Consider the following 21,518-nt stretch of genomic DNA (forward strand, 5'->3'; position numbering starts at 1 on the left):
CTGCATCTGTACACTTAAATAGTCGAGTTACATTACTGTCCTCTCATGGTACAGAAATAAGACTTATAGCCAACGTAAGTGTCCCCATCCTATTCCAATTTTGATTCCATATAAAAATGTCCAACCCTTGAAAGAAACAAAATAAAAACACCTTTTAATTTCAAATAAGTCAAATCTGCTTTGGATAAAAGTTTAATTCACAAAAATACATTGACCAATATAATGAAAATGTACTTTAATAATCCATAAAAGCTGGAACATCGACAGAAAAACACAAGAAGCATTATTAGAGTTGGTTTAGTATAATATATTTCAGCTTCAAGAGACATAGAAATCAATCCTTATTTTTCCCCATTATTCTTCTATAAAAGACGCATTTTTCTGAAGCATTAAAATGCAAAAAAATGGCATTCGAATATATTATGGGAGCTATGAAATCCCAGTGACCGAGTATAAAATTAAGTCACATCAGAGAGAGATAGTCGCAGAAGAAAAGTTCATGAACAACAGGGCGAACAAAGAAAAAATAATAAAAATAACACATATTATAGACCTTGATCTATCATCACGGGCATGGCGAATAGGTGTATGGCTATAAAAAAATAAAAAAACGTTTCCACTTGAAAACATCGACACTTAACTGATGCATTTTTTTTTCATGCTTGTTTCTGATGAATATTTATAATCATACAACAAAAAATAGGTCAACTTCCATGTCTTTCAAATACAATATTGATAATGAAAAAGATGAATACTGAATACAAGTTCTAACTTTGTTTTCCTTCTTTTTAACACCGTTATATTCTTTTTGTTAATCTGTCAACAAATTAAAGTAAGGGGGGGGCGCTGTCTCTGGCCATGTAGGCGGCTCATGGACACTTTTTTAAATTTTTATTAAACGTTCAGAGGCATTTATCATAGTCATAAGTTTGTGGTGTTTGTTGGTGCAGAAAATAGAGACCGTCCGTTCAGGGTTCAAACTGACACTGAGACACAGAGGAAGGTCCTCGGAGGCGAGAAACCAGAGTCTTCTCTCTCCTACTGTCTTTTCTTTCTCTCTCTCCATCCCTCTCTGGTGTAGATCATCCTCATCTTTGATTGGCGCAGTTCAGTCAGCTGATTCACCGTTTATGGCTGATGCAGGGGGGTGGGCGGGGGGGGGGGTGGGCGGGGCTGTTGGAATGCTGGCACGTTCCAATCAGGGCAACAGTTCTTCATTACAGCATTTCTGCAAGACAGCACAATGGAAAGTCCTCATTTCAGAGCCTGACTAGGATTTACAAAACACCATCTAAAGCTGCGAGTGCCCTCTAGTGGGCGGTCAATGGCATTACATCTGTAGGAGGAGCCGTGGGGGGAGGAGGAGAAAACAGAAATCAGGGCTCTTTGAATACAGCTCTTCAGTAAAATGTTGATGTTAGGGGGAAAAAAGACATTAATTCTTATCCTGGTAATGTCAATTTTATCCCCTAAAAATTATATCACAAATCCATCTCAGGGGGCTAAACTATTTGCAAATTCACTGTCCATAGATCCTTGATTTGTATAACAAAATATTCCCCTAAAACAACTTTTAAACAGGTAAAATAATAAAAAGAAATCCAAGGAGGCGTGTCGTGGAGTCCGTTACGTCCTAAACTCACAGTTGGAGTAACATCCAACTTTGACATTTCAAAGTTCAAAAGACAATTACCAAGTCTATAAACTCTGATTGCAAAGTTGCGTATTGGAGGTGATCAAACAACATATGGCACATCTGACTCGCACAGCAGAGAACACCGAGAGGAAAGAAGGCCACCTGTTGCTAAATGTGCTCGTCTACGGTTACATCGACATCTTTAAGGACAAACTGCTTCTTTTTAACCGCCTTTATCCAGCATGTCCTGCAACATCCACGTTTTAAAGTCTACAAATGAGAAAACTAATGGTCTGAAGTGTAAGAATCAGTATGCCATTGTGCCACGTTTCAGCTCCGTGTCAGTCTCTGTCCCAGTGAACACAGAGACGGCTCAAACCAGTGAAAGCAGCTCATGAGGTCAGCAAACTGGAAAATGCCCATGTTGTACAAAGTGAAATGTCCCATTAACTCTCGGTCCGGTCCGAGGCCGGCACTGCACCCCATCTCTCTCTCTTACAGTGCATGAGCTTGTGTGTTGTGAACAGTGGGGCTGTAATCCCATTAGTGTCGGCTCATTGGGCCGGCCAGTGTGTGAACGGGCGGGCAGACAACGCCCGAGCCTGCTGACAGAGGCCCCAGTCTCTCAGACTGGACCACTGACTGACCAGCACAGATGGATTCAGATGAGGAACGCAGTGGGTGGTTTAGCGACACTGATGTCTGGGCACAATGGCCCCGTCTGTTTTACTGATCCTATGTCATATCAAAGTTATATTCGCACAAAGATCAGTCTCATACATCATTTTTTTCTTTATTAAGTGCACTGTATGCTATCGGGGATGCGTACGCTACATTTTATGGGATGAATAAAGTGATCAGACCAGAGGGAATAATCGCTCAGCAGCAACTGATCCAGAAAAAACACAAGAGGCTTCAGGACAAGGGGGCCTTTGTTTTGATCCCGTCACCAGAGAGTATATTAATTATGATGCGACTGACAATGTGATCCTGAAATCCTTGTAAAGAAATTAATTGTTCACACATTTATAAAAAAGGGTTCAGCTACAGGACAGCGGCCTGAACATGGTCACGCGTCATCATCTCTGAGTCTTCAGCCTGATTGACAACCACAGACTTTACGTATCGTCCTGACGTCCTACAGTTCAAGGACCGTCTCCCAACTCATCACCTCACTGATCAAAAGCATGGAGGGGGAAAAAAATATATATACCGTATTTTTTGCACTATAGGGCGCACTAGATTATAAGGCGCACTGTCAATGAATGGTCTATTTTCGATCTTTTTTCATATATAAAGCGCACCGGACTATAAGGCGCATTAAGCGGGGAAAAAAAAGTCTTTGATATTCATGTCCCGTGCTAACGCTGTTGCCTTCAGTCGAATAGAGACTGTAGAGACGCTTCTACCTGCTGCTCTCTGTTCAATAACCCACTGTTCAATTTTGTCCTCTAACTGTGGCCATCTCGCTTTGTTCCCGCGGAAACTCTGTGTGGTCTTCTTTACTTGGCGCAGGTCATCTTCTTGCTTCCTCCACTTCCGTACCATTGATTCATTGATGTTGAATTCTCTCGCAGCTGCTCTATTCCCATGTTCTACTGCGTGACTGATAGCCTTGAGTTTGAAGTCCGCGTCGTAAGCGTGTCTTTTGACAGGTGCCATTTTGGGATCCTTATACACACACTGTAATATTATGGTGAAGCACAGTATGTATTATTCCGCGACGCTCCTGGCTACGGTAGCCGTAATGCTGCAAGCGGTGCGGCTTTGTAGTTTACCAAAGTCGTACTAAAACATTTTGACTTAGCGCCGTGAGCGCCTTGTACCACACAAAATCGCTTAGAGGTCAGTAAGCAAAACCAGAATCAATCCATATATACGGCGCTTCGGATTATAAGGCGCACTGTCGTTTTTTGAGAAAATTAAAGGCTTTTAAGTGCGCCCTATAGTGCAAAAAATACCGTACACGGGTCCGAAAAAATTAAGGTAACATGAGGCGCCTGTACAAACAGCTACGTGTTGAGGATGCATGCCGAATATCCGCTGCACGGCTCTACTCAACTCTGCATTTGTTGGTTTCCTTTAGAAAAAGGTGCAGAGAGTACCTGGTTCTTTTTTTGGTACCAGCTCGGTCGAGGTGCCAAGCGAGCTGATCAAATAGAAGTCAGTCGCTAGTGTAGTAATACAGGACATCTAAAAAGCCTGTCATTTCATTAAAAATCCAAGCTATCATCAAAAAAGAAGTAAATAGTTTTTCTCGCTGGGAACAGACGTCAAAATGTCAACCTACGAAACTACAACAGACAAGTGAAGACATTCCTCCGATTGTTGCCGATGAGGATCATGGGAGTGTCACGATGAAGACGATGTCACTGCAGTTTCACAGCATCGCTATGGAGGTACCATCTGCAGTAACTTCACACACACACAACGCTTAAACTTTTCCATCTTTTATTTCTCATAGAACTACTTCCTTCACTTTTAACATCTACCATCAAGGGCCACACTCAGAGGGCCCTTGAGGAGACACGGCTCTTCACCCTTTGAGGGTGGCCATGGGCAACAGCTCTTTCCAAGAGACTCCTTCAGGCTTTACATTCAAAGGTTGGAACTACTGAGGCCCGGTTTTGTAATCTCCATGTGAGGCTGGATACACGTCATGAGATCTCACGCGAGTTGCTCAACTGACTGGACCTAAACTCATCTTTCTCAGGAAACTTTCCAGATCAGGGTGGAAACTTTCTTACCGAGACTTTCCAAGTTGTCGCAAGCGGTGTGTTAACCGGGGTTAAATCTTATCGGGAGCTCATAGTGACCTCTGCACAGCACTAAAATGCGTCTCCCGTTTAGATTATGCCTCATATAAAAAGTGACTGTGCATTTACCTTTTCTGTGCGTTAAAAACAAATAAAAAGGTCACGTTTGCAAATTACTGACTTTCGGCAATTAACAGACCGTTAAGTGGTCACCTCCGCCACGGTGCTCGTTTGTCCGCAAGATCTCGGGGGGGGAAACTACTGGCCTGATCTTCATGAAACGTGAAGCATTCCTCAGCTCATTTAAATGCAACACAAGAGTTGGTGTACCATGACAGAATATCTCGTTTAAACTGCCAACCTCAAGCTAAATAGAAATACATATTTTGGACAATTGTTGAAAAATGTCCTTATAGATAGATATATACTTTATTAATCCCCAAGGGGAAATTTGTCAACCAAGGGGAAATAATTACAGCAGTGAAAAGAAATGCAACTACCAATGTTCACAAAAAGGGCAGTGCATCACAGAGTGTGACTGAAGATTAATTATTGAATCTCATGCAGTAAACATCAGTAAAACCCAGTTTAAAACTGATCCGTTTAGAGGACTTGACTGGAAAGAGCCGCCTCGTATACGGAGTCTTTTTTTGGACTTCCTCATTACAAGTAACTGTCCAAACTAAAAAAAAAAGAGAGAAAAAATATGCAGAAAAAAAAAGAAAGAAGCAACTCTAATTTCCCTGGGAAGCAACCTGATGACAGATTCGGATTTCCTCCGATTTCACCAGCTATTGCAGTCTGCTGAGGTCCATGTTTAAGTCCAGCCATCACACAGCGACTCATTCGTTAAACAGCAACAAATGCAAATAAACGCACTTCACACTTTTGAAGGCCGACTCACTGGACGTTAGCCTGCCCCGGAACATTAACTTACTGGATATGTAACTACATGAGAATCATGGAAATGCTTTTCGATGTGGCGGGATGACAAGCGCAGTCATTTTTAGAAAGTGACAAGACATCTGATCCGTCACATGGAGTAGTTCCTCTATGAACAATAACGACATGTTTATCCTAGAACCGTTCGGTGTCTGAGGATTGCGCCACACAATGTTTTACCAATTCTCCTTATGTGCTGAAGTCCTTCTGAAGCCACATTTACACCAAGAAGTTCCTGGCAATTTTCGTCTCAGGACTACCTTGTAAGGAACGATCTGGTTCCTTCAGCCAGCCAATGGGTTGTCTGCGTTACAATAGCGGTATAAAGACCAGCGAAGATTAGGCACATTGGTCCCCTGACATTAAAAAAAAAGCAACATGCCATAGGGTGACGGTTGCTGGTGGTCATGGTAGAAACAACTCTGTAGCCTACAATTCAATGTGCCACCCATGTCATTGAAAAGAATAGAAATAAAAAAACTTTAGTGCGACAACATTCACTGCTACATACTGGATGTGACGAGTGAAATGCAGAGGAGAAAACTAATAGTTCACAGTGGTTTCATCGTCTCCACAGTAAATCATCGTTTGAGCGTTAAGAGTTAGTCATCTGTATCTTAGACAACAGCCGATGTCTCTTCTACCGCTCGCTCACCTGGCTCGCTTGCACCATCCATGTCTTTTTTCCCCCCCATTCTTCTTTTTTTAAATTAAATTGGGAATAGGACAGAAAAGCACAACCTTTCTTTAATGTTATCGAACAAAGAAAAAGGCCGTTTATCAATACCAAGTACACAGAGTACAGATTTGTGTACTTTTGGAGTTTGGACTCTGCAGTCCAGAGTCCAAAGGACGGGAGGACGGTCTTTCTTCATTTGGAATAGCAGCTGACTTGATGACGTCACCACATCAGCTGTTCTTGCTCATGATTTTACTCCCAATTATTCACTGTAAAGAATTTTTACAATCAAACTAAATTTGACAACTCTGCTTTTTTCATTATCCTTTAAATATTATTTAAAAACATCCTAAAATGACATTCTGTGACTCAACAACAGTCGTATTTAGCTTTCAGTTGTGTATTTTCTCCTTCGCCATCATTTACTGTGGCTGGTGCGAAATGCATTCTGGGACATCGGCTGGCCAGAGTACGCACAAGTCACCTCTGATGCATCCTCCGGTAAATTGGGCGGATCAAGTCACATCCGGGCATTTCGACCGTGCTTGGCGAGAAGCGGACGTGGAAATAGAACATTACTCGGGCTGGTTTTATGAATGAAAGATGATGAAGCCGTGCGAGTTTGACCAATCAGTGACGAATTTTCCTGCAAACAACCCCAGAAAGTTTCTGTACTTTCATAAAGTACTACCCCGCTGACCAGGGCCTTTTTAGAATGTCGCCCAAACTTAATTTAGATCCTGGTTCCTGCAGTCAAAACCTGCGAGAGCCTAAGAAGGACCAGTACCAACTGATGACACCATGGAATATCAGGCAAACAGATTCATTCGACTTTAGTGCAGGCAAACAAACCCATTATAGACTGTGGCGAATGATTAACTACCGCTGATGTAAGCAGCCTCATCTAAGATGACACAGAAAGATCAAAGTCATTACATAACACTAATTAACCCGACAGCCTGCGTATGCATCATGACCCTCGTGAATAGGTTAGCTGCTTTTAGACACACACCTGGCTCAGAGCTGCTGCAGGGGCTGGAGGGGGGTATTTAAAGCAGGACACAGTTGGATTTCTTTTTCGCCTTCTTCTTTTCCACTGGCGTTTTCCTATTTATCTGTCTGACCAGGTCGTAGAAGATCTAGGATTGTGAGAGAGAAAACAGTCAGTGATTAAATGCGATGATACAATCTCTTTTTATACTCTAGGACTATGGGTCAGTGGTTAGCAGGTCCGTCTTTCAATCAGGGGGTTGGAGGTTCAATCCCCGCCCTAGTCGATGCGTCCTTGAGCAAGATACTTAACCCTGAATGTCTCCCTGTAGCTGTGTCTACGGTGTATGACTGTAACAGGATTGAAAGTCGCTTTGGATAAAAGAGTCAGCTAAATGACATGTAATGCAATGTAATGTAATACAATGGGACCTTCATCACTATACGTACGCATTGATGCAGACACACACATGTTGAGCTCAATACCACCTTCATCTTTGTTAACGCAAATTACAATTCAGATGAGGTCTCTTTTACAATCAGGTCAGCATTTAAATACTCCCCTGAGATGAATGTAATATTGTGGATGGTCTTTTAAGGACAAGTTAAAAACATGAGGGTCACGAGTGGTTTGATTCTGTGTGTACTCACATCGAGGACGTTGATCTTTGACTTGGCAGAGGACTCTAAAAAGGCACAGTGGTTCCACTGTCTGGCCAGGTTCTGGCCCTGCTCCTTCCCCACCACACGCTCGTCGTCCAAGTCGCACTTGTTCCCCACCAGGATCATCGGCACCTGGAGACAAGCAGGAGAACAAAAGAAGAATAAAGGGTATGAACACCAGAGGCAAGTTTGTGATTTTAAGTCATAAAAACTAAATAAACTTGACATGCAACCAAAATGTAGCAATCCCTGTTCTAAAATATTGAAGTTATTTAAGATTGTGTTAAAATAAATACGAAAAGAAATGGTGCCGAAAAGATGAAAAACTACAAATTTGAAGCTATGAAAAATTTAAATTAAACACAGATGTGTTCAATTTATTTTGAATGGTACGCCCAAAGGCTCACAAGCCCATAAAAAAATAAATAGAGGGAAATGAGAGAAGAGGGAGCCAGTAGTGAGGAACATTTGGTAAAAGAGAATCAACGATTTGACAATGGGAAGGACAATAAATTAAAGTAGAGGGGGTGAAATAGGTGAACTAGGTGTTGTAACGGGGTCAGTACATTATGGAAAGGTACCATTTAAGATGAGTTGACACGAGTTCAAACACGACGATGACGTTTCAGTACAAATTCCCAAAACATACTTTAGAAAATAACTTTAAAACACGGGAAAATTCTTTTTTTGCCTTCTTCCTTTTAACAAAAAGTATTTTTAATAAGGATGATACCTTGTAATCAGAATGAATTTAGAAAAAAAAGCAGAGATAATAAGAATACGTCATAAAGCCTGGATGAAAATGGGTGGTATATCAAAAGGGCAAAGTGCAATATATGTGATGGAAAAAGATTTTTTTTAAACAACAAAGCTTTGAGTGGCATTTTGTTTACATTTTACTGGGCAAACTGGTGACATTAAAGTCTGTGAGGATCCAGAGTTGAGGGTGGACATTGGGACTGGGAGGTAGTGAGAATTATAGAAGGACAATATTTGTCAACAAAAGCTCATGTGCGTCCTCGAAGTAAAAGAGTGGAGACATGTTTATTAACAGCCAAGTAGTCCAGTCAAGTTTGAAGACTGGATTAAAGAGCCAAAGACAATCAAGGAAATCAATACATCCCCATGAGAAGGCAGGGGGGGGAAAACACTGAGGCGACACAAGTGACAAAAGAGATTTAAAAAATCAATATATACACGCTTGCAATTAATGCAGTTTCGGTAAGTTGTGTTTCTTTATAGAGGAAGAGCTGAACTGAGAAAACAACCACAGAGAATATAAGCACTGACAAGAAGTACATCTGGTTTTGGAATCTCCCAAAATACCAAACACTTCTTCTTCAGTGCCTCAGATCAGAGGTTTAACAAAAGGTCAAAAAAACAAAAACTCTGAGGAAGAGAGAATAATCTGGACAAAAAGTTGGCCCCAACTGTCACAGTCGGGGCAGTCAGGGTGTCGGGATGCGTCTCATCCTGCCTGCTGTTTCCTGACCGTCTATCTAGGGAGCGCGCTGGCCCGGAGGAAGTGATGGCAGCCCCGCCCAGCCGGGATAACATCGCTTTCCTTCCTGAATGTTTTCCAACATTTCAGCGGGATTCCACGCTCCGGCTGCTCTCTGGAATTACACAATAGTGCGAGGCTGTGTGTAGGCGCGTGTGTGTGTGTCTGGATTGCATTCATTCAGCGCTTGAACCCGTCTTTATGGTAAAACTACACGACAACAGAGTCAGGCTCCAATTTGAGGAGAAGTTCAGCATTCTGTCTCCGTTTTCCAGGGGTTCACAGGATATTTGTGTTTGTGGCGCCGCTCAACAAGCAAGAGACACAATCAAGTGGTGGAAAATATTGCAGGCAGCACAACAGGCGGCAATAATATATCAGCAGAGGAAATCTATTTGTGGTGGGGACGGCAACAAATAAATCAATGCCTGGGAAATCCTGCCTTCCCTCCATTCTCCTGGTTCAGAAACTGCACCCAGATGCGTCTTGTGGATCTAGAATAATGGATATTTGGAAGAAACGTGGTAATACCCCGACATGTGCTAACTTGCTGAAACATGAGACCTTCTTCCAAGTCCACTGTTCAGAGGTTGTTCGACAGCGGTATGGCCACACTCCTCCGGAAAATGAAATACTTTCGGAGGCGTTGTATGAATATTCCAGGTTCCTTCTTTCGTTTCTCTCCCCCTCTCGCTCTCCATGGGCGGCGGGACAGACGACAGGAAACTGCAATGTTTAGATTAACCCTGTGGAGGTTGCTGCTTGATGTTTGATATCCAAACAAGCCCTCGCACTGGACTGCTGAACGACAGTTCTCCCAGGGGTCCTGGGAGAAACCAGTGGTATGCCCTCCCAACACAAACGTTGAGCCGAGCTGGGATAAAAAGGCTGGAGAGAGGGGACGGTAGGATGAAGATATGCAGGGAAGAAAAAAATGCTCACCAGGCAGCATGAACCTACTTGAAGAATCCAAGCAGCCCACAGAGATGTTCAGACGCCGTTAACATGCTACAGACAGGTCCTGTCCCGCCCACAATGGCATGACTGGATTGTGGGGAACCCAGAACAGGGGAGGATAGAGCAGCTTAAATTAATAGAGCCAGTCGCTGCAAATGGAGCAGTGAGTCACAAGCATGGAGTCAGACATGAGCGCCATCAGTCACGCAAGCAGAGGCGGAGATGGCCCGGAGAAGTCATAAGACCTCTCTTACATAAGAGCTGTGGAAGGAAGTAAGGGAAGTGAGCTTTTCATATGCTGGTGACTGATCATTCACGTTACCCTTCTCTCTTAATGACTTCTTTAAGGAGATGGCATGTGGCCCTGCTGGGATCAATGCCGTCTTGAAAAGGCTTGTTAATTGAACTTGGCAATTTCAAGCGAGTCTGTACATTTCGGCAGCTTTGTAGTAAATGGTGCGTGGAAGAGAGCGAAGAATGAGAACAGCTGCAGCGGCAACTAGAACGTCTGCTTTAGCAATACCGGGAGAGCTTTCGCCAAGTAAGTAAATGGTCCTCTTGGATGGGGGAGGGGAAAAAAAGAAAGAAAGAAAAACACGTTAAGCATTTCCCTTGCTCGTGTATTCCTGCACGGGGCAAGGAAAGATAAACAGATGTCACGGTCATCATAGGTGAAGGGAAAAATCACCAGTGGACCGATGGCCGACAGAATGCTCGTACTCCTTCGATAGGCATGAACTAGGAAATATTCAAAGGGAACGCAGAGAAGAAAAGGACGTCGACTGTTTTCTTGCTAGTCGAGGAGCCCCTGATCCTGGAATCCATATGTTAGCCTGAGGCTAACCTCAGTCCCCTAACCACGCAGTCTCTAATGATGCACCACAGCCTCACAATCCAGTGTGTTGTCAATGGGCTGATGCTTTCCTTGCACATCATCGCTGACAGTCCAATCACCCGCACAGAGTGCCAGACCACGGGGAAGGCCATAGCGAAGAGCGGGGCGGGAGGGGGGGGAGCAACAAAGAGTATACTGGACTAGATATAAAAGAAGGGGAGCAGGAAAAGGACAAACAAAAAGATGCACAGAGAACAGTGATGTTTAACTTCAGCCCCAGGCTGCAGAGAGGGTTGAGAGGGAGAGCGCGAGAGAGGGTTATAGGAACAAGCATTCACTCCAGAGATCACCAAAAAAGGGCATCTGGCCCACCAGGAAGGGGACGGAGGGCTTACTCACTCTACAGCCTCACAATTATAAAGAGATTGCGTAAAATAGAAATGTGCTTCAAACTAACAGCACATCAGGAAAGAAATGACATGACACATCCGCTTTAGATCTTCTCCTACAGATCCAAGCTGAGGGACAGACTTGGAGCGGAAGTCCACATCACATGGGCGTAAAAAGAAAGATTAAGGGCTGAAGTTCCACTTGTGAGAGAGACATTCCTCTTCTTTTACTAGAGTCTCAGCTTAGTGGGGACTCTGGCTCCGTCTCCATGTTAAACAGAGGAAGTGATCAAAGGGACCCGTGTGACGATCATGTTATGCTCGGCTACGCACAAACACAAGTATCACCAAGTGCTTTCTCATTGTTTTCACTGCACTGACAACACAAAAAGGGCACTGTGACACCGTGCGCATTATGTCGAGGCAATACACATAAGATGCCGTGATTACAGTGTTAAACGGTAACCATAGCAACAGTGCAATCAGATGCCGGACAATGTAGGAGGCTGAAAACACAGAAGCGGGGAGCGTGTAACCTATCCGCACTGTTATCCACGCCGTTTCTACAACACATAATAAATAGAAATGTGGACAAGTTGACAAGCGGTGCATATCATGTACTTACATCCTCTGTGTCCTTTACTCGTAGAATCTGTTCCCTCAGGTCCTGGAGATCGTTGAAGGTGGACTGTGCTGTGATGGAGTATACCAGGGCAAAGCCTTGGCCATTCTTCATGTACAAGTCCCTCATCGCTGTGAACTGCTCCTACACAGCGGGGGAAAGGAAGTGGAGAGACAGGCCATGAGCTCCGTCATATATTCTCTGGAATTACATAAACTCACAATGTTGCGACTGGTTCTGAGGTTCAGTGCATATAGTGACGGCTATTAGGCAGTGAGAGTGCTGCGTCTCTCTCAAGTCTTTCCACCTCAGTCACACCATTGTGCATTGTAGGTTAACGATCAGCACCCTTGGTTTCTCCACTGGAAATGTTGCTTCTGTACCATCAACATGAATACAATTACCATATATATACACACACATATATGTATGTATATACAAACACACACACTCTTCGAGCATGCTTGTGTTGGTCAAAATAAAGAGCTATTCCTCCATGAAGTCTTTGAGTGAACAGCCATGTTGTGATGCTGTCCTTAGCATTGAGCTAAATGCTAAATGTCAACATGCTGCAGTTTTGTTTGTTTAAGAACATTTTGAATGTATGATGATTGATGAAATTCTCAACATTCTGTTAAAACTGATCCCTTAAAAGAACCAGCAATGTCTGCACCAAATATCTCGGCAATTCATCCAATATGTCGCGAGGAATTTCTCTCAAAACCACAAACATAAGCCTCATATGGGAGCGAGAAGAAGGAGGCAGGGGTTCTGGGGTCCTTATTCACAGAAATAAAGGGCATCAACAGATAATTCAGGGGTATAGAGTCCACTTACTGTGCCTGCTGTGTCGAGGATTTCCAGCATACATTGCTGCCCATCTACCTCCACTTGCTGCAAGAGAAAAAAGGCAACAGATGAATCTATACCAGCACTACATACAATAAAATGAACACAGATGAGATCGAAGCAAGAGACGATGATACATGTCAAGACAAAAGATAAGAAAGAAACAAGGCAGAAAAATAGAGATGAAGGGATTTCGAAAAGAGAAAAAAAACAAGAGCACCATTACATGACGTGAACCTACAAAGCAGCTGCTAACAATCAGTTCATTCCGATCCACCACTCAACCTCCCCCCTCAAGGGACACTCACCTTTCTGTACGAGTCTTCTATTGTCGGGTCATATTTTTCCACAAAGATTCCCTGTACAAACTGAACCGTCTGTAAGAGAAGAGACAAAGCAAGCCGACGTCAGATGAACGTGACCTCCCGGCAACAAGAACAAAACATCGAGAGCGGCAAAAAGTGCCATGTGTCCTCGCCGCGTTATCGCGACCACTCGGCAGGGCACTGAAGACGAGGATGTTCACGCCGTTACCAATCAGACCAGCCGGGACGCAGGAAAAAGTCTGATCTATCCTGTATACACATGTGACGTACCAATAAAAGAGGTTTGGAGCGCGCTTCATTAAGCTCACCCGATGAGTTCACCCGATAATGTCTTACGATAAAAACTTTGTCAGCCGGCCAGTTTGCGGGATTAACTGCAACACCTGGTCGAGGTTAGCCAAGCAGGACATGCAACATTTCACACACATTTATGGTCTCCTCACAATCTTGAAAGGCGAGTAGAGGCATAAAAGTTCAGGACTTTGTGTTTGTTCTTCTCCATTTCTAGAACCAAGGAGCGCCTATGAGATGATATATCCGTCAGTCCAGCAGCACAGACACCTAATCATTCGTAGGAAACGTACCATACAGCACTGGATTACAGGATGGTAGACCTGGACACGTGTCAGGAAACACAAGCTACCGACCAATGCACGAGTAGATAGAAAAAGCCAAAGACCCACAAAATGACTTCCGGAATGAGGAAGCAGACAGTTTCGTCTGTGGCAGTGACAAAACGGCCAATAAATTATTTTTTCTCCAAAAGCTTTGAAGCAAGATTTTCTTTCTGCAGTTAAAATGACATTGCGACAATGTGTTAAGGAAACACATTGAGTGCGAGCGTGTGAGTGTGTGTGTGTGTGTGTGTGTGTGGGGGGGGATACTTACCAGAGCAGACTTGCCCACACCTCCAGAGCCTAACACCACAAGCTTGTATTCACGCATGGCGGGTTTGCTTCAGCGGACAGCCCAACAGTCTGCACAGGACAAATGGACAAAAGGTAAAAATGGGAGACAAGATGAGGACGGTGCAAAAGTAGATGAAAAAAAAAACCAAGATCTAACTTTTGAAGCAAAACAAAGTCAATTTCCCAGCCTGCTCTCTGGGTTTTTCCACTCCAGAAAGGGAAGTATTCTAGTCATTCCTGGAGGTTATGGACAAGAAGCCGCACAACAATGGAGGGAACACCCACAAGTGGAGCTGCTTCAGGGTGGAGGAGGTGAGGCGTATGTGACCCCGCTCTAACACAAACCAGCTGCGGTGTGCGAGTGGAGGGGGAACTAAAGGGGAGATGATGATACATGGAGACGGCAGATATTCCGACTTAGAACGCAATCCTCTGGCCTTCACACAACAAAACACACCCTGGTGTCAGATGTTTTATTCACTCACTCCTTGCTATTGGAAAAACAATAAACTATAGACCGTTTTTTTAAAACTAATGACTGAAAACAGGTGAGAAGGGACAAAGCGATGGGGAAGGAACTCCTCATCCCTCTTTAAGGGATGAGGAGGTTTCTAAGTCTTGGCACACATTGTGGCGTAGGGTCAGCTGGGTCAGCCGACTGGGTCACCATGTGTAGGACTTCAGAGAGACGACTGCACTGAGGTGGACTTCTGAGTCTTTGCTAACTTTCTTTTGAAGAAAATAAATGCCAAAACTCTCCGTTTCCGGCTTCTCAAATGGACTCTCTTTTTGCAACTTTTAACTACAATAAAATCAGAAGAGGTCAACATTTTCGGACTTCACATTGACCAACTGATTACTATTATGAAAATAATTTGCTGAAACCCCCACTTCAAGTCTCCCCATTTTCCACACCTGTTCCTGCACTGACGATTACAATTAGAGTGCAATACTAAATCACGATGTGGACTCAGGGCAGGTGACACCGTCATTATGGGAGCTACAGTAAATGGCAATCACCGTCCTCGGGCCTGACTGTGCCACATGTAGGCTGCCGAGTTACCGATAAAGACGGAGCCGTGTCTGTGCCCGGACACGGGTTTCTTTCCGACGACACATCAAAGGGCTCGATGCCAAAACCAGAGTATGGAACTTATCGGTCACAGGAAGCAGGGTTCTTACACATTGTGACCAATGGATTTCCATGACTTTAAACCAAATTTCCATGAACAAAATGAAATCTCGGTAAAAACATGAAAAATGTAGAAAATGTTGCGTATTAAGAGCGTACGCCGGCTTATATTTTGAGCGTCTTTCTTGAAAAAAAAACATTAATTATTTCAAACTCGGTGTCAATGGACACGTGATTATAACAAATGTCCATGACTTTTCCAAAACTTTTATGATTTAAGTTTTTTCCATGACTTTTCCAGACCTGGAAATGACCATTTTTAAATTCCATGACCGTACGAACCCTGAGGTAGAGAATCGAGCATGTTGGCATCAAGGCTGTGCAAATAAACTCAGTAAGTGAAATAAAGTTAAAATCAGGTCTCACAGGAGCCACGCTTGACCATCAACCCTTTTTGAAACCCATTAAATAACTAATCTGCTGCCGTTCTGGGGAGCAGCTGATGCCCTCCTACACTGTTCTTTTTAGCGCAGAGTGTCAAAATACTCAGAGGGCTGGACAAAGAAACCAAGGACCTCCGACTTCAAACGCATGCAGAGACCATGTGGGATATGAAGCCTGGACTGTGAATAATTCAGACCCGGTGATCTTCTATACACAAAGAGAAGTTCTCCTTGCACGATTAGGGAGGAGCCATCGGAAGGAAGAAGGAAAAGGACCGAGGCAGCACGAGTGCTATTGTAAACAGTCCTTGCTGTACTCGTGTAAACACTCAACGAGAGTCGAGCGCGTGCACAGTGTCACATGCGATGTCATAAAGGCAAACGCCGGACTTGGATTTAGACCGTGCCTCACATTCCAGCTGTCCACACGGCATGGTTCCTGTAGGAACACCGGACTGACCCGAGCTAAGACGCTGTCACAGAGCGGCCTCCTGACATAATCGGTTAGAATAGTGTGCGACTTCTTCCGATGTCGTTATAGACGACGTCGACTTCTTTGGCGTGTGAGAGGCAGACGCTCTTTATTTCAGGAGGCCGGGTGCCTCCATATTAAAATGCTATAGGGAAACGGCACATTAAAAAGTGAGTTTGCGTCCTGCTTCAGGGGTATGCCGTTCAGTTCAGATGAAAATAAAAGGTGTATCCATTTATGAAAAGGAAATTCAAGAAAAGTGAAAAGAAAATTGTAATAAAGGTTGAGCAAAATCTCAGAAAGATATGTACAGAATGTATTACCATTTGGTAACAAAGTTGTTTTTAGTTGTTTTTATCAATTGTGGTTGCTGACCAAAGCAGTAAATTTCACAACACGGACTGGTGGGCTTTCTCCTCCCGATTCTCACACATTCTAGAGTAATAATTATTGAGGAAATCCCCGTCAGTCATCCTGATTAGAGACATTACAAACTGGGATGGGAGGGCTCCAAGGCAGGGGATTAAACCCACCCAGAACATTATCACCGAGCATCAGTGATAATGGTGAAAAGACGTGCCTGCTAAGAGCCCAAATGGCATTAACAGACAACACCCATATTGGTTAAAAGCCTGTTCACCGTGGCAAGAACAACAAACATATCAGCAAACATACCTCCAGACATACATACATTATAGTTTGGTTTGCGTTTCTTTCTTATGGAGCAAAATGGGACGACCAACTGCATTTCGTTGCACAACCCTGTTGCCCCGTGACAATAGATGAACCGTGTACCATCGTTTACATAACCGTCATCCCATGTATGGAGTGTATCAGGGAATATGCTAGGAAGCTGAGGCAGCTCTACTTTTAAATACGAATAAAGACATTCAAGTTTTGAAGTTAAAAATAATTCCATTGAGCATTAAACCACTTGTCAGGTCAGCACTGTAAGTATGCTCCTGAGCTTGGAGTGAAGGACATTTCTCAGAGTGCCAAATCATATTCTGGAGAAGGGCAAAGTGGTTGCTCTTGAAACCTGCCGAGACACCAACGCCCCTCTCCCCAACTCAAATGATATTATTAAATCAACGCTAAAACAAATCCCGCTTCTAGTTCAATGAGTGAACGCCCGTCTCTTTTGAGCTCTGTTCTTTTTGAGCTTCCCACACCAAACGAGTATTTTCTTTTCTCAAAAAGGCTGAAATTATGCTCCCGCTTTGACACCTTTTCATACAAACTTTCACACCAGGAGAATTACACCCAACGCTGCACTCGCTCAACTGCCTGCCTACACACTCACGACGCACACAAACACCGGGCCATTTAAGGACATCTGCCTTTAAACATTAAAACATCTCCCTCTTTCCATCGCCCTCAGCTACACACCGTCATTCCCAACAAAACAAACACGCTGCTCCTCTGCTCTCGTAGTGACCCCGGCAAATAAGGAGCGAGGGAAAGCCACATGCCACAGAAAACATGCTCCGCCATGACATCACTCACCCTCTACAGCCAAACGTACGCGTCCATCTAGGGCTGGAAATTGGACGAGGCGTTCGCTGCGAGCAGCGAATGCGTCTGGATGAACGACGTCTCAAACTCGAGAAAACTGAAATTGGAGAGCAGTCGGCTTCAGAGCTAAACTAAAAAATGCAGGATGATACGTTTCCTGGTGTGGTGAGGATATAACCCCGCAGCGATGAAGCCGTCAAAGGGCCTGACTCAGCAGGCCGGTGCGGTTGGCAGCTGCCCTCTGTATCTTACGCTCAGTGCTGATGGTGAAAACGCACACATCCGTTGGTTGGGCACGCAGCGTGATGACAACATGCGTCATGTTCTTATTGTGTTGCTTCTTGACCCACATGACAATGACACGCACTACACCGGAACATAAATATATCCCCTTGAGGTTTAAGGGTAGAAAAAACAGGGAGAGATCATGGTTGTTCTGGCGGAGTCTTTTTTTTCCTATTGATGATCTCCTGGTTACTCATAACGCCACCACAACCACAGTTGACAACGATTGTTCACACTGGGGTTAGCATAAGAAACCCTCTAACTCGAGGGGAATAACCCAGAAACTATCGGGTACACTTAAGGAAAGGAGTCGAGTAAAGAAGACAGGGCGCTTCATTTTACAGCTAACCTTAGAAATTATATCTTAATAGTATCTTGGAAAGAACTGTTAAATAGTGCTAATTATAGGGTTAGAAAAGGGGTCTGTTAAGCAAGTTGTGTTGAGTTTAAAAACAGATGTTGAAATCCTGAGGAATTTCCCTAAAAGTGCAGCTCCCCTTCAATGAAAGTTGAAATGCATTCATTTTAATCAAAATGCATTATTGAATGTCGTATCATTTGTCACATTATTCTTCATGTATTAAACTGCATAATTGTCCGTTGTCAGAATTGCAAATGTTTGCATGTTCAGCTGACCTGCTGTGCTCAAAACAAAAACACGCGCTAGCTTGGCAGTTAATTAGAAGTACACCAACCCTGCCTCTAATTTAACCTATAATTAGTGCCAAATTACATAGTTCTTTCGAGCAAACTTCGTAGTAAATTAGGAATTTACGAGTCTGTAAAAGAAAGTTACCCCAGAGCTTACAGTTTTTTTTATTCGAGCTGACCATCACGTGTGACAAACAACACGTATGAGTAACGAAGAGGCTTCTGATGTCAAACGTTAAGGAATTTTAACATTTATCCATCTCACCAAAGACGACGTCAGACTTCCTGCACAAACTTCTCTGAGGCCCTCGTCTCTTGTTAAGGTCACGACAACCCTGGATGCCATCTATGAGTCAGAACAAAACTGCAGCCAAGTACACAAAACTTTGCTGTGACTTAATTACGACAAAGATCTGAAACTGACAAACACCATCAGCAGAATACGTCTGTGTCCATGGGGCCGGGACCTGTAACCACATCCTCTTTCCAGAGCACAAGAAGGCTTCATGCTGATAGGATGGAAAAGGAGTAGCTACCAACTAAAATAGCCCCTTAGTCTCTGTTCCTGTTCAAGAGTCCAGACAGAAGACTGACTAAGACACGGGGGGAGGAAGTGAGTTTTATAGCCTGCATCTCATCATCAGACCTGGGCTACGGAGAGATTTGGGGATCTCCAGGAGGAGGCAGATGTCTCATCCAGACAATTGCAGAAGCGTCTACTTCATTTGGAAAACTGTGATATTCCGATATAATTAATAAAGCAGAGGCTTTGTGTGTTTAGAATTTGAGGATAGAGTACACACACACAGACACACACCTTTCCCGTTTCACACCAGCAGAAATACCCTGCAACAGGCTGGCATAACGCTTGGCCCCCAGGCAAGCACAAGTCATTTGAGCTCATGGGTTATCTCGGTGTAAATCTACCTAATTTGCTTACGGCAGCAGCATATGCGTACCACTCCAGGTCGTGCTAAATCCCTGCAATCTGTGGCCACCGAGCAGCTACTAACGCTCCGTCGATGCGCGATGATCACACCCTTAGCTTCCACAACATCAACCAAATGCCGCTCAAACCATAACCCGTTTGACAGATAAACCCTCAAATAACGTAATCTATAATCCAGGGGAACCGAGAGCAACATCTCGTCGCAACCGCATCTAGTTTCACACCGGCAACTGGACTAAATCCGGTTGCCAAAGCTCGTTAGCAGACCGCCGCTAACTAGCTCTAACAGGCCGCCGACACTTCGCCCGCTCGTTAGCTCGCGAGCTGCAAGCTAGGCGACACATTCCTCTCCTCGGCGGACGCTCAGGAACACGACTGCGTTGGTCGGAAACACGCCGCAAACAAGCGCACCGGCGGCTCAAACGTCCACCGGGCTCGGCGGCTTACAAATTAGCTCACATCACGGCGTATTTGCTCGGGAAAGACCGACTGCTAACGTTACCTGCCCTTCCGCCCGGCCTTGACTAAAATGGGAGTGCACACACACACACACACACATACATACATATCTCCCGTGTTGTACTTGCGCGGACAATTCTCTTCGTTTCCCCGACACGTACAACAAGAACCCGTGCAGCCGACTGTACCTGCGTATTATCCCGCGTGTGTCGACGCGACGTGCTCCCACGCAAACGACGTAGTTGACCGCGTGTGGTAAAGTTCGCCGTTTGCACTCACCGTTTCTCGCTCGCTGTCTTTCGCCGCTCCGCAAGTGTCAGTTCGCCTCCGGCCTCTGTGCGCAGCAGACGTCACTCCCGAGTATTTCTCATTTTTCTTAAAAGGGCATGACACATGGGCCACTCGTCCCGCATCATTTGCATGATAACGGGACTGCGCGGTAATGATGAGTGTCAGTGGAAATACACACCAACTAGTATTTTTTGCAAACGCATTTCTTTCAGGTGTTTTATTTAACATTTTTACGCATTCTCGAAGGATGAGTTACCTCCCTCCTTGTGAAATACTAACTGATGACGTGTTTTTGTGTGTAAAGTGATTTCACCAAATCCTTATTGCATTGATCATGATGTTTTAAGACGACCCACTCCGTGAGAACTGTCGAAAGTATTTTTGTCCCAAGGCTAAATCATTGTCATTGAAAGCAAGTCACGAGCAACTTTATAGTCAAGTTCAGGTTTCACACATACACACAAATCAACATGTATGGGTTATTGGTTGGGCACAATACATATATAACATTATTGTAATACTTTGGGGCAAGTCCAAGTGAAGTCACAAGTCTTAAGCATTTTTTCCATTTCTGGTTTCAGACACATTGTTTGACCTAATGAGATATTCAGGGGAAATTTATTTATTTGATCAAATTGTTTAAATTCTTCTTTTTTTTAGGTGAAAAGGCCAATAAATATTAATTTCTTAAAAGAATGTGTATCTCATGGTCCTCGAAGTCTTCTCAGACAACATATATTTTGGGGGATTTTAGTGAGGTGGTTTGACCAAACAAGCCCTACTACAGCCCTTACAATATCAAGATGATATTGTCAATCGGTAAACTATGCTCCAGGCTGTGCACTTCATAATCAAAGAACTACTTATAGCTCAAATCCATAATTAAAAAATGACCCTAAAACACTTAATATCTAAGATATAACAAAATTGTTCTGGATTCATTTGTTCCGACTAAAACTCGATATTTGAATGATTTGCAGTCTGATCGTTTGTTTATTAATATATATTTTGTTGTGACTTATGCTTGGCGCTTGAGTACAGCTCTTTCTTGGACCCCTGACCTGACATCAAGCTGGTGAGGTAAAGTTACATCAATCCTCCTTTCCCTATGGCCTCATGCTTTGTGTCCTTCACCACATAGGGGGCTTCAAACAGGTAAGTGACACAAACATGCAAGAATGTGAGCGGAAAGCGCTCCCTTATGTTGCTTCTGTAAACACCTCATAAAAGAGCCAGTTCCACACATTTGGCCAAGCAGTACAGGCCTG

The 21,518-nt window shown here is 43.9% G+C and overlaps 1 protein-coding gene across 5 annotated transcripts; it reads right to left on the minus strand.

Moving 5' to 3' along the window:
• Positions 1 to 174: 174 nt before the first annotated feature.
• LOC130207780 (ras-related protein Rap-1A-like) lies at positions 175 to 20,346 on the minus strand. Of its 5 annotated transcripts, none has more exons than XM_056436473.1 (8): positions 20,239 to 20,346; positions 14,034 to 14,122; positions 13,128 to 13,196; positions 12,808 to 12,864; positions 11,974 to 12,114; positions 7,655 to 7,798; positions 7,026 to 7,152; positions 175 to 1,228 (listed from the first exon to the last, which is right to left on the minus strand). In XM_056436473.1, the coding sequence occupies exons 2-7, from the start codon at positions 14,088 to 14,090 to the stop codon at positions 7,063 to 7,065; spliced, it is 558 nt and encodes a 185-aa protein (XP_056292448.1). In that variant the 5' UTR covers positions 14,091 to 14,122; positions 20,239 to 20,346; the 3' UTR covers positions 175 to 1,228; positions 7,026 to 7,062. The 5 variants fall into 5 exon arrangements, with proteins under 5 accessions (XP_056292448.1, XP_056292451.1, XP_056292453.1 ...); XM_056436476.1 differs by lacking the exon at positions 20,239 to 20,346 and adding an exon at positions 20,148 to 20,234; XM_056436478.1 differs by lacking the exon at positions 20,239 to 20,346 and adding an exon at positions 20,066 to 20,087.
• Positions 20,347 to 21,518: the final 1,172 nt, after the last annotated feature.

The sequence above is a fragment of the Pseudoliparis swirei genome, chromosome 18 (assembly GCF_029220125.1).
Source record: "Pseudoliparis swirei isolate HS2019 ecotype Mariana Trench chromosome 18, NWPU_hadal_v1, whole genome shotgun sequence".
Taxonomy (NCBI): Eukaryota; Metazoa; Chordata; class Actinopteri; order Perciformes; family Liparidae; genus Pseudoliparis; species Pseudoliparis swirei.